The 12,854-nt window shown below is 38.4% G+C and overlaps 1 protein-coding gene across 11 annotated transcripts in view; it reads right to left on the reverse strand.

Moving 5' to 3' along the window:
• Positions 1 to 647: 647 nt before the first annotated feature.
• EMSY (EMSY transcriptional repressor, BRCA2 interacting) overlaps positions 648 to 12,854 on the reverse strand; it is an 80,568-nt gene continuing 68,361 nt past the window's right edge. For 6 of the 11 annotated variants that reach the window (XM_068555358.1, XM_068555362.1, XM_068555356.1 and 3 more), the window contains 4 exons: positions 10,422 to 10,573; positions 7,881 to 8,444; positions 6,414 to 6,914; positions 648 to 2,638 (listed from right to left, as the gene is read on the reverse strand). In XM_068555358.1, the coding sequence (XP_068411459.1) occupies positions 2,444 to 2,638; positions 6,414 to 6,914; positions 7,881 to 8,444; positions 10,422 to 10,573 (1,412 nt within the window). In that variant the 3' untranslated portion in view covers positions 648 to 2,443. Of the gene's footprint in view, positions 2,639 to 6,413; positions 6,915 to 7,880; positions 8,445 to 10,421; positions 10,622 to 12,854 lie in introns of all 11 variants that reach the window. The other 5 variants (XM_068555355.1, XM_068555353.1, XM_068555359.1 and 2 more) reach the window with 2 other exon arrangements.

Below are 12,854 nucleotides of genomic sequence, written 5' to 3' on the forward strand. Positions count from 1 at the left end.
GTTTACTTTAAGCCAAATGGATTTTTCTGATCACTGTCTTTAACAGTTAGGGTTTTATTAATTTTGTAGCATTTGCATCGTAATCTCTGAATATCCTTCACGTGGATGACTTAAATTTACATTTAACTTATGGACTTAAACATATGAAATACTAATAGATCTAATGCTAAGACTTTCAATAAAAGTATGCCTGGAGATCCATGTATGGCATCACCATCCACCTACTTAATCAAGAAATCTAAGAGCCACTCTTGTTACCTCTTTCCTTTAGTCTTCGTATCCATTTCATCAGCAGGTAACCTTGTTTATCAACTCCATTAGGGTAGGATTTTCTGTTTATTCACTACGGTATATTCCTGCTGCTTAGAATAGCACCTGGCACACAGAAGATGCTTAAATATTTGTCGAATAAACTGAAATTCATGCTCTCCTTGAAATTAACAACTTTAAAAGAAAAAAGATTATATCCCTCACTTGATAGTTTGTTAAAATGTATACTAATTTTTAAAAATGAAGACTATGGAAATTTCATTTGCCATTTCAGTTGCTGAAACATATTAAGGCTAAATCCTCAAAGGGACACAGGTTATGTTATGGTGCCAGAATATGTAGAAGTAGAACATAATGACTTTATTCAAGTTTGCTCTTGTTACCTGATGCATGAATATTTAAAAGATATTTTATTTTATAAAAACTTTCATCTCTAAGTAATGGACTGACCATAACAGAGGGCTTAACCTGGAATACATGGATAGGCTTAGGGGCCCATGAACCCCTAAAAATGTATGCAAAACCTAACATGTATATTGGCATGTGTATCTTTTTGGTGAGAGAGTTCATAGTATAATTAGATTTTCAAAGAAGTCTATGACCCAAGAGGTTAAAAAAAATTACTTAACTAGAAGCAGTCACAAAGTCTTTTCAGCGTGAATTTGTACAACAAAATAATAACCAACAGCTCCATCTATGGGTATAAGTCATTATCACGTAGTAGAAATAATGACAACTACCAGAGATCAGTGCATCTTGTGAATGCTTGTGTTTAAATCTTCAGTGTTACTCCAGTGGGAATTTATTAACTACAGGATCACAGTTTTTTTTTCCAGATATAGATGTAAAAATTAGGAGACCATTGATGAATTCTACTTACAGTACTTCAGCACCAAAAAATTGGGCAGTTATGCTGATATATGTATGTACAGTTCAACATTTGTCAGTCTTAAAATGCTTATTTATAGTGAAATCTATATAAAACCGTTAAAAATTTTTCTATTTACATTTTTAAAAAATGAAAAGTATAGTTTCCTTTGCCACAACTTGTCAAAACTGACTCTTACCCTCCCACCCTCTTACCCCTCACTCTACTTGTGACAGACAGTGATCACAAGACCCAAACATATTGCTTAAACAAATCGTGTCCTTAAAAAGGTAGAATGTTTAAAACCATTACATTCAGAACTGTAAATGAACTTTTTATACATTTCAAAGGGGGTTAAACAAAAGTATGTAAAAGTTATTTTCAAAGTCTCAGTCCAACATGAATGTGCAATTTCAATGTTAAGATAGCATCATATGAATAATTTGTTTTCCTGAACATAACTGAACATTTCCTTTGGATCAGAAAATGTTTCTTTTCCTCTGTTTCACAATGAAACATTTTCTCATTAAGCTTTCTTAAAGGAGAAGGGGGAGGTTCGGAGATGGAAAAGGTAGGCAATCCCGGCTTACAGGAAATTTGTCAGAAGGAATATGGCCTGCTTTGAAATGTTTACATTTAAATAAATAGAAGGCAAGTGTGCTGCCTAGAGCACAAAGGAACAACAACACAATAAATTAGCATACAATTGGTGAGAATGTACAAGCCACCCAAAAAGCATTTCCCACGGGTTAGGGACCTGATTTCTACCGTCTAACAAGGATTCTTTGATGCCAGTATTAAAGAACTAGTTATTTTATAAAATATGAACTGAGCAGATGTAAAATGTTAACCAATTCAGCACTTGCAGGGATTTGCAAAAACATACAAGATTTTTTAAAAAAACTGTTCCTGACACACTGTTTCAAAATACAAACTATTCACATTCTCCTTTTTTGATGGTGTTTTGCTCAGTAGAAACCAGCTGAGAAACATTCACAGGAAAAGTCTCTTTCCACTGCAAGACAAACTTTTCCATTAGCCATGGTCCAACAGAGAAAGAATATCATGTCTCACGTCACTGTAGATGTGCATCTTTTTCTTTTTTCAAAAAAAAGTACATTCCCCTGTGAGTTTTATCTTGTTTTAAAATGCTACTCCTGCAGCAATTCTTGTTCAAACACTGCTGTTTCAGGGTCCACAGCCTAAGCATGGGCAAAGTGCTCTCTTTAGACATCAAAATACAAGGGCTTCCCTGGACACTTGGTAACCAAGTAGGTTTTAAAGTGCACTCCTGTGTCCAAAACACTAGGACCGTTCAGCAGAACTCTGAGAGGGGCTGGGTTCGGTTCCATCCTCTGTGCTACTGTCTATGTCCTGCTCCATTGCTGTCTCATCGTCATCCAACTGCTGACTGGTGAAGTTGTTTAGCTCAAGGAGCCCGCTGGGCTCTACTACCACATTGGAGCTGGAGTGGCAAGGAATAGCATACTGGGGAATGGCCTGAAAGAGAAGACACAGGAGAGCTTTACGGTTTAAAAAAAAAAAAAAGGTGACAGGAGGATTTCTCAACAACAATAAGGAAGGAAAAAAGGAAACTGACATTAATTGGACAACTACTGGATGCCAGGCACTGTGCTAGATGCTTAATATTATTCCCATTTTACAAATGAGGAAACTAAGATAGTAAGCGACTTAATCAAGGTCACACAGTTGGTCAGCGTTAATGCCAGGATGCCAGGATTCAAATCCAAGTCCTCTACAACTCAAAGTGATCTTTCCACTCCTCGATGGTGCCTCTTCTAACAAAGGAGGCTGAAGTCTGGGCCTAATTCAAGAGACAGACTTTGAAGGACATTTTTATTTGGTCATTAAGCATATTTGAAATGTAAATGTAATCAGATTTTGCTTATTATTATCTGTAAGATGAATGATTAATCTGCTGATACCACAATATATTTTAAGCCCTTTGGTAGTTCAAAGGGGAAGTTATTTGTTTGGGTCACATAATAACAATCTTTATTGAAAATAAGACTAGGGAGGACAAAACTGTCTTTTGAACAATAAAAATACCAATAGATAAACACATATTAGGCCATACTGCCTTGTCAGATTCTTTTTTCTCAACTTTATTATATACCTTCTTAAAAGGTATATCAGTTCATATCATACCCCTACTTAAAACTCTACAATTGTTTCCTATTGTACTTGCTATGAAATCAAAAGCCTTACCATGGATGGCTCCAGCCTTATGCCAAACTCACTTGTACCATAGGGTGTTTGCACTAGTTCTTCCCTTCTTCCTGGAATACTCCTCCTCCAAATCTTTACACGGCTGGTTCCACCTTGTCATCTGCATCTTAGCTCAAATGCTTAAAGTAAAAGGCTTTGAAAAGCCTTCCTTCTATGAAAGGAAACCAGAGTACTGGCTCGATCCCACCCCCCACCCCTATTATGTTCTGTTACATTTTCTTCATTGCATTTATCATCTCTTTGTTTTCTTCTCACCCTTAGAATGTAAGATCCAAGACAGTATGGACCAGAGCACAGAACTCGACTATCTTTTTCAGTGTTAGATGCCCATAACTTTAAGCAGGGCCTGGCACACATTAGATGATCAATAAATACTTTCCAAATGAATAATGTATCTTTAACATAAAAAACCCCAGAGCAAAGCTGAATATCAGCACTTTGAAAATATACCTAACCAAAACAACCTTCTACTGAGGCTTGTTTAAAGATGCAAATTTAATTTTAATACTATCAAGAAAATAGTGTAAGATGCCTAGGCATTGATTCTAGGGTGCTGAAGTATTTTTGTTTGTCTTCCCTCACCCTCCTGCCCCTGTTCCATATAGCTAATCATTGTGAAAAAGTCTCAGGTAGGGTCAGAATTTTAGTTCAGCTCTGGCTCTGACTTGCTGTGGACCTCTGAAAAAGTCACTTCACTTCCTTGAGCTTTAGTTTAATCTTGTGTAAAATAAGATAATTAGAGAAGATATGCTCTAAAGATCATTGCAGTTCTAAAATTCTATCAATTCCACATATACAGACTCCTTCAGAACAGAAGATACATTCATTTTGTTTACTCCTCTATCCTCACACCTAGCACAGTGCCCGGAAGACAGAGGTTAAATAATACATGTGGAATGAATGAATGAATGAATAAATGAAATACAGATTATCTGTCTACAAAGCGTTTAATATTAAACATGTTGAATTTTTACAGAATAGTTTTGAAGGAATCAAAGAACTTCTGCAGACTTCCTTCACTCATGTCAATAGGTACTTTACTAAATCAGTAAAAATCAATACTTTGGGTCAAAGCTAAGCATAACTAGTGAGACCTGAAAATGTTCTCATAGTATATTAGTGATGATTATAATAACAGGAGCTATCCTTATTGAGTATTACTCTATATCGGACACTTAACCAGCTGCTTTATATGCATTTTCTCAATCCTCAAAACAACCCTGTGAGGTAAGTGTTACTGTTTCCATTTCATCACAGGGACAGAGGTTAACTCTGTTGCTCAATGCCACAATGTGGTTAAGGAGTACAGGTGAGATTCAAATCTAGGCATTTCTGACTCCAAAAGCTTGGTTCTTAATCACTATTGCTGCTCTTCCCTCTGGCACAGCAACCCAGCATATGGTACATGCTAAAAGTTAGTTGAGTATTCTTGTAGAGAACCCACTCATTAGCTATCATCCTTGATACCTGAAGCAAATTACATTTTCACCCCTTTTCACAAAGTACAGAAAATAGTTTCTAAATAAGCTATTCAAAATTATTTTCAATTTAGTGAGTATACCAATTTAAACTCCCAGGAGCCACAGTAAATTTTAGTAAAAATAGTAATAGCTACCATTTATTGGGCAATCACTACAAGCCAGGTACTGTGCTAGGTGCTTCATCTCAATTTTGTGTAATCCTTATGTCAATCGTGTAAAGTAGGCATTCCTTACTCCCATTTTACTGATGAGGAAACGAAGGCACAGTGAGGTTAAGTAGTCTTGCCCAAAGTCACACAGTGAATGGCAAAGCCAGGAAACTTCCTTTTCCACCAAACCCTACCTCTTCAGGTGGAAAAAAAACGTAACAAATCCTTCGGTCAAGGATTATTTAGTTCACTAACATTTGTTTTGACAGGAAGGAACAAATTATTTGAATAATTCAATGGCCAGGCCTATTTGCATTTAAGCATTTCCCCCATATTAAGTTAAATCATATTTGGATTAACATCGGTCAATTTGCATTCTCTCATGGCTTGGCATCGCAGGAAAGGCAAAATTTACTATAGGAACACCTAAGTCACACAATAGTGAGTCTACGGTAAATACTAGACTATCCACGTTTCAATAAATCCAAATTCTCAATTAACTAAAATGTGCTGCTCTGACACCTTCCAAGCAAAAACGATAAATGTCAAGAGAACAACCTGATACCTTGCAAGGAGAGAGGGAAATAAAACACAACTTCTAAAAGCTACTCTGGGCCCAGTGTAACTTTTCAGTCTGGATGTGTTATACAAGATGACAGATGAGTTTTAAAATGAAGGGAATGTGAGGCATAGTTAGCTCTACTGTCAATGAATAATCCATCATGTTCACTAGCCTGTACTTACCAGGGCAGGACAGTAACCATAATAAGATTTTTCAATAATACAATGATTGAAATAAAAAGCAAAGCTTTACGGTTAATCCCAAGTTAGACATAAAATTAAATTACTAAGAAACATTCTCTTACAACATGTTTCTCCAGACATTTCAGTTAATTAAGGTTTTATTGTCCTGAAAACCATAAATTTGGATCAAGAACTGTGTTTCTGCAAGGAAAGGGTCCCTGAAACTAACTTGAAATAGGAGTACAATGCAGTTATATCCCAGAAGTACAAACTACTTATATTCTTTGGGCAAAGACTGGGGAGCCCAAAGTTTGACCTGGGAAGTTGCTGATCTTGTAGGTTGACTTGCTGGTCAACACTGGCAAGTGTGGCTTGCATCTATGAATCAAGCAGACACATGGGCTCAGGGCCCTTGACTGCCTCTAAGGTGTGCTGTTGTGCCAATATCTATCAATTTTCTAGGACTTTGTTTCAGAAAATAAGTACAAATTTGTAAATTTGTAACAGGTAGTAAACCAAGTTTGTCACATGCCATCTCAAAGATAAATCTCTTTCCCATTTTGGCCTGACTTTTCCTGTGACATCCCAAAACACACCAAACCCACAACCCCCAATATGCTCAAGGTTTCTGGTGTTCCTTCCGATTCTTACCTGGATGATAATTTCTGCTGGGCTCTCTTCAGCTTTCTTTTGGCCTACATTCTGAATACGCATGAACTGGCCTGTCGTAGGCACTCCTGGTGCATCGATTTTCCTTGTCGTTAGGGGAGGGCCAACAGCAGATGGACTTGAACAGGACTCTCTACATTTCTGTTGCTGGGGAGTGGAATTCGCCATCCCTGCCACCACCACATGGGTGGAGGGTAATGATCCTGCTTCACCAGTGAGCATACTAGTGGCAAGAGCCTTCTTTGGGGGATCCACTACCATATGCTCTACATTTGTATCAATCTGAGCTTCCATCAAAGACATTTTCAAAATGTCTGACACTGCTGTCTTCTCAGAGGCCTGAATGGGAGATATGCTTGTAACTGGTGATGTCAACTTAGGCACAGAACTGCCACCAGTTATCTTTGTAACTGTGGGAGGCTGGCGCCCCTCAAAAGTTATCTTTGTAACAGAGGATCCTTGGGTTATAACTGGCTGCTCCACCTGAAAACAAATTGGGGTTGTGTGTGTTACAGCTACATATCTTTGAGAAAACCTATCAAACACCCCAGACAATATGGCAAAAGAAACATTCGTGCGGTATACTAGGAAGATATTTTGAAGCTCGGTGTTTTAAAAAGAGGGCTGATGGGAAAGTATCTGATTACTTGTCAGAAACCTAGCAAAAGAGGAGGGGTCAAAAGAACCTTTGTTCAGCCAGCCAAGGTTCATAACAGTAAAGGAAAAAAAAGTCACAGCAGCCTTGTTTTCCTTTGGGATTTACATCCCCACACAGTATACCTTCAACTGATCTCAAATTATTTCATATAATCTTCAGCTTTTTAAAATAAAAAGTAGGGTTTTTTTTCAATCTTCTGCTTCAAAATACATTTATACAAACATATTCTATATATATGTATTTATAATACACACATACATCACTTCAAAGCCAATGATTTTCCGTAATATAATTTTTTTTCAATATTCACAGATAATTCCTCCAAAATCTAGAAGATAAAGCTAGAAGATAAATTTATTAACCAAATGGTGATGATGTAAAACTACAAAGGAAGACGGTCAATGAAGCTCCTTAAAAGACTATATTTTACTTAGCATTATTGCCACAGAAATAGAGTTTACAGGCATGGAAATAAATATTTTATACCTAAAAAATAAAAATAATTTAGGGATATCGCTTCTAGGCACTGTTGATCAATGCTGAAGTTATTTCATTAAAAACTGCCTGGAAAATCAAGTTCTGAGCGCTATGCTTTTTTTCTTCCTATATTAACGCGTGCATTTCTTCCCTAATGTCAACCTTCTGATGGGGTAAAGGAACACCAGTGTAATGAGGCTTTTGAGTTTCCTCTTGCCAGGAGAATGCACTGCTAATCACGATAGGGTCGTGATGTTCTCATTTTTTCCGTGAACAGAGAAGTTTAACTTTGCATGCTATCAATATTCCGTTACCTGGCTTGCCGGCTGTTTCTCTGACGAGGCTGGGAGCGGCATTTGGCTCTGGGGGGTTTGGGGCTGCACGTAGATTTTTGGTTGGTTCGGAGCCTGCTGCAGTTTGGGGAGCTGCTGCGTGGTTTTCACTGCAAGCACCTGTACTACAGTTTGTGGGGGCTGTGCCATTAAGGTAGGAAGCTGCCTGTCTTTGGCCACCATGGGATGCTGTGTGTGCTGTACATCTGGCTTGGGCTGTGCTTGTTCTTGCTGGAGAGGGGTGAGTTTTTGATGCCTGATGGAAAGCTGGGGCATTTGCGGGAGTTTGTGCTGGAGCTGGTCTGCCTGCAGGTGGATGGTCTGCTTCTGTTTAGTCTGGAAGCACTGCAGAGTTTTCACTTGCAGCTGAGTCTGTTCCAGCTGTGGCTGGCTAAGTTTCTGCTGTTTAGCTGACTGTGACTGAGTCAGGGCAGATCGATAAAACAGACCTGTCTGAGGGTCTAAAGTGTCCATCTCTTCAACCTCGCCCTCCTCAGTTCCAAGTTCCTCGCTGTGTTTGGTAAAAGCAGTGTGACTGCTTAATGCCTAAGTAAAAAAGGCACAAAGTAAGAATGAAATAAGAAAAACACCTATATTGCTACATTTTCCTCAAATTGGAAAAGACTTGATTACAAGAATCATTCAAAAAAATTTCAGAAGGGAGAACCTAAAAAGACCAAAAAACCTCAAGGTTTCTAAACCTAAAGGGGGCCTTAGATTGAGACTTTTATAATTTCAACTCTTAGTACTTCAACATTAAGTATTGCAAAAACTGGCCAACTCACTGCAATAAGAAAAGTCCTAGAGGGCCCAGAACTTATAGGTAAGAGAAATAAGGATGCCCTGCAAGCACAGCACGACACAGAAAAAGAAAAGGCTCCCTGGCTCAGGACACAGCTCTCTGGCCTGGTCATCAGAGCTCTTCACCTGTCCAAAGGAAGAACGCAGCAACCCAGGAGTGAGGCATCCAGAGAAAAGCCAAGGTTCAGAGAAGCTCACTTTGGCCGTGCGCCCATCCAGCACGGTCCAGAAGGCAGGCGTTATCTGAAGGCCGTGCCCATCCCATCCCCACAGAGGGCCTCTTGGCTCCGAGTGGAGACGGTTCGTCAGGCTTCACACCAAGGTCTGCGTGAACTGCCCTCTGCCCCGGCCCTCCTCGCCCTTTGCTTGGGTTCCAGGCCCACCAGGCAATGGCTCCCCAGAGACCTGGCTCCCAGGAGGGAAGCAGACCGGGGAGGGGACAAGAGTACTCCTGTCAGTAGAAAGGGAGATGGCCTGGTGTCAGTTATAATAGTGTTGGGAGGAGGCAGCAATCTCGAGTGACATGGTTAGGGCCAGCTGTCCGACCTCTCTGGGTGTCTTGAGAAAGGTCAATGTCAGGACAGCCAGATAAGGGCCAAACTCCAGGCTGAGAGCTGACACCCAGCAAAACCTCTGGCCATCTGGCTTCCCTCAATGACAGAAGATCCACCCCAACCCCATCCTTCCCACTGCCTTGTCAAACGCTACACATCTACTCTAAACTTTAAAACTTTGAGATTCAACTGAAACCCTCCCCTATCTCATAATGACCTTACGCATATAGGTTTTTAATTCAACAATTTCTTCACTGCCTTTCCAGTAGTTTGCCTGTAATTAGGGTCAACCTCTACCAGTTGAGTGATGATAATTTATGTGGCTACTAATAATAAGTCATGCTTAAATCTGATATTTATGATATAACTTTATAATAGAGGCAGGATGCTTTGGGTTTAAATCCTGGCTCTGCCACCCAGAATAGGTTATTTAATTTCTATGAGCATGAGTTTCCTCATTTGTAAGAGAGATAATTCACCCACCTTGCAGGATCATAGCAAGAATTAAACAAGTTAAGGTATTTAAAGCTCAAAGCACAGTATCTGGCACAAAATCAATGTCATCAATATATTTTTTCCTTTTCCCCATTACCCTTGGTACCAGATTTTCTGTTTCATATTAATTCATTCTCCTTCCTGTGAGTCTCTTCCTCAATTGATCACATATAGTAAAAGAAGTCAAATAATCAATAAATATGTTAAAAAAAGAAAGAAGTCAAATATTTATTTACCTACTTATTCTTAATGTTTCCATAAGGATTCATTATAAAAGCAAAGAGTAAAACAAATGAAAAACCCAGCAACAGCAACAAACAGCTAAACAAGCCAACTTCTGTTTCATCAGAAAATCTTACCTCAGTGATAAATCCTTCCATAACAATAAAATACATAGAAACAGTGACAAATCCTGATGTCACAGATTCATCTAGATAGCCTCACCCTTTTGAAATGTTAAGAGTTCACAGAAGATCCAAGAATACTATTTCTTAATTACTTTCTGGTGTTAAGACTCTCAGTTCATTTCCCTTACTCACTCCTCACAGATGAAAGAACTATACAAACACGCCTCAACTCAGTTATTTCCCCTCTTACAAAAGGAGATGAAACTAAACCTTATTTCAGGAAGGAGGCAGTTACAGAAGGTAGGAGGAAAAAGAAGAGATACAACCTGCTGCATGATGTGGGTGATTGCTCCAGGGGAAGATGCTGGGATGGACTTCACCACCACCGAAGTCTGTGTTGCGGTCTGTGACTGAGCCACGTGCTGGAGGAGGGTCCGCTGAGGCTGGGAGGGCTGTTGGGGCTGGGAGCGATGGCTGACTGAAAATAGAGGAGGTGATGATATTTCTCCAGAAATCACCACAGCATCTGTAACCAGTAGTCATTTGAAACAAATGTCTGTGAGATTGCATCACAGAGAGAAAGTGTGGTACTAGGAGGCAGAAGACCAGAGTCTGCCCACTTATGAGCTGTGTGACTCTGAAAAAGTCACTTATCTTCTCTGAGACTCTGTGTCCTCATCTGTAAAACGGGAATAACAGAGCTATTAGAAGGATGAGATGAGAAATGTATATGGAAGCACTGTGAAAACTATCATCACAAAGGAGGAACAAATCCCTTAAAGTTATGTCCTCCTGTGAGTTGTACTCTTTCTCCAGTGACCTTTACCCCATTAAGGTAACAAAACAACAATCAGTTTCTGCAATCAAATCCCAGACTAATATCTTTAAGGACAGTGAGACAGTACAAGTTCTTTAATCTCTTGGTCCCGGTTCCAGACGCAACAGAAAAACCAGAAGCATTCACTCCTTTATATATAAAGTGACACTGTCTCATACCCTAAAGATGTAAGAGGTCAAGGTGATACTGCAGAAGGAGAACTGGACCAAGAGTCACAACTGGATTCTGTCCCGCTCTGCCACCAACCGGCTATGTGAATTTGAAGAGGTCACTTAAACTCTCTGTTATTAACCTCTAAAATTTAGAGGTTTTATTTTGTTTGTTTTATTTTTGGTTTTTTATTGGGATAAAAACTTATTTCTTAGAAGAGGACCAAATGAAGTAATGAATTGAAAATGCTCCTTAAATTGTTAAGTACTAAAATATAAAGTTAACAAAATAACAGAAAAGTCAGTGTTCTTTCTTTCATCTGTTCAAATTTGGCTCATCTGACACAAGTGAGTGAGAGTATAGTTTAGGAAACAACCCCACCTCTTACTCTCTTGCTACAAGGTCCCATGGAGTAAACTATACATTTATATTTACATTTATATATAGATGTAAAACTATACATCTACGTTGATGCCAAACTACCACTTTTAATCAGTCTCAATTTCAACTTTTTTTTTCTTTTTTAAATGTATTTATTTATTTTTGGCTACGTTGGGTCTTGGTTGCTGTGCGCAGGCTTTCTCTAGTTGTGGCGAGCGGGGGCTACTCTGTTGAAGTGCGTGGGCTTCTCATTGCAGTGGCTTCTCTTGTTACGGAGCACGGGCTCTAGGCATGCAGGCTTCAGTAGTTGTGACATGTGGGCTCAGTAGTTGTGGCGCACGGGCTTAGTTGCTCCACGACATGTGGGATCTTCCTGATCCAGGGCTCGAACCCATGTCCCCTGCATTGGCAGGCGGATTCTCAACCACTGTGCCACCAGGGAAGTCCCCTCAATTTCAACTTTTTAAACAGTATAAACAATCATCACTTCTTATTCTACAGACCTTTAAAAATGCTTATGGTCACTAGGAAACCAACTTTTTGAATCAGGAACAGATTAAAATAAATCTGTAAAATTAGCTAAGGATTTTGAGAATATCAAAACTCTCTCAATAATCCGTGGTTCTAATTCTCATATATCTTGATCTACAATTTCAAGTAGTAGTGGTTCCATACTTAGAAAAGTCATAGTGGGGTGCCCAAGGGTAAGATGAACACAACAGAAATCAGTGTAAAAGTGCCATTTATGTGTTATAGTATAGAACTTTAAAACTAGCCAGTGAAATATAAACAAGCTTTATTTTTATAACACATTCTATCTAAATTCACAAATGCAGTTTTTCTATTGTTGCTATACATATGCCTACATGTGATATGAGGTTATAGGTAGCACCAGCAGTACTCTTTTATAAATGTACTACAGTATCTTACTGTATTTCACAATATGCTTTATATGTACATTTTAAATTATATGTGTTAATAAAATCTTTCACATGTGCTCAACCAAACTGAAAAAAAGGTTTATATTAAAATAAGTATTGAATCATTTATAATATAACTGAAAAAGAGAAAAAACAAATCATACTAATATTAAAATTAAGCAAGCAAATTAATGAAGTTTTTTACTGATGTAAGCATCATCAGAAATGAATGACATTTGAAAAATAAATAGTACATAAATATAATTTCTGATCAGATTATATTATCAGATTAATTATCAGATTATATGGCAGATTTCTGTTGCCCACACTAATCTTCATAATTATTACACTTCATAATTATTACACTAAATTTATTAAGAAATGAAATGGATTTAATAGATGATCAACTAAAACCATTTAAAAATAATCCTCATTCAAGATACTATAAATCTCTTCATAGTAATTCCCCA

The sequence above is a fragment of the Eschrichtius robustus genome, chromosome 11, assembly GCF_028021215.1.
Source record: "Eschrichtius robustus isolate mEscRob2 chromosome 11, mEscRob2.pri, whole genome shotgun sequence".
NCBI lineage: Eukaryota > Metazoa > Chordata > Mammalia > Artiodactyla > Eschrichtiidae > Eschrichtius > Eschrichtius robustus.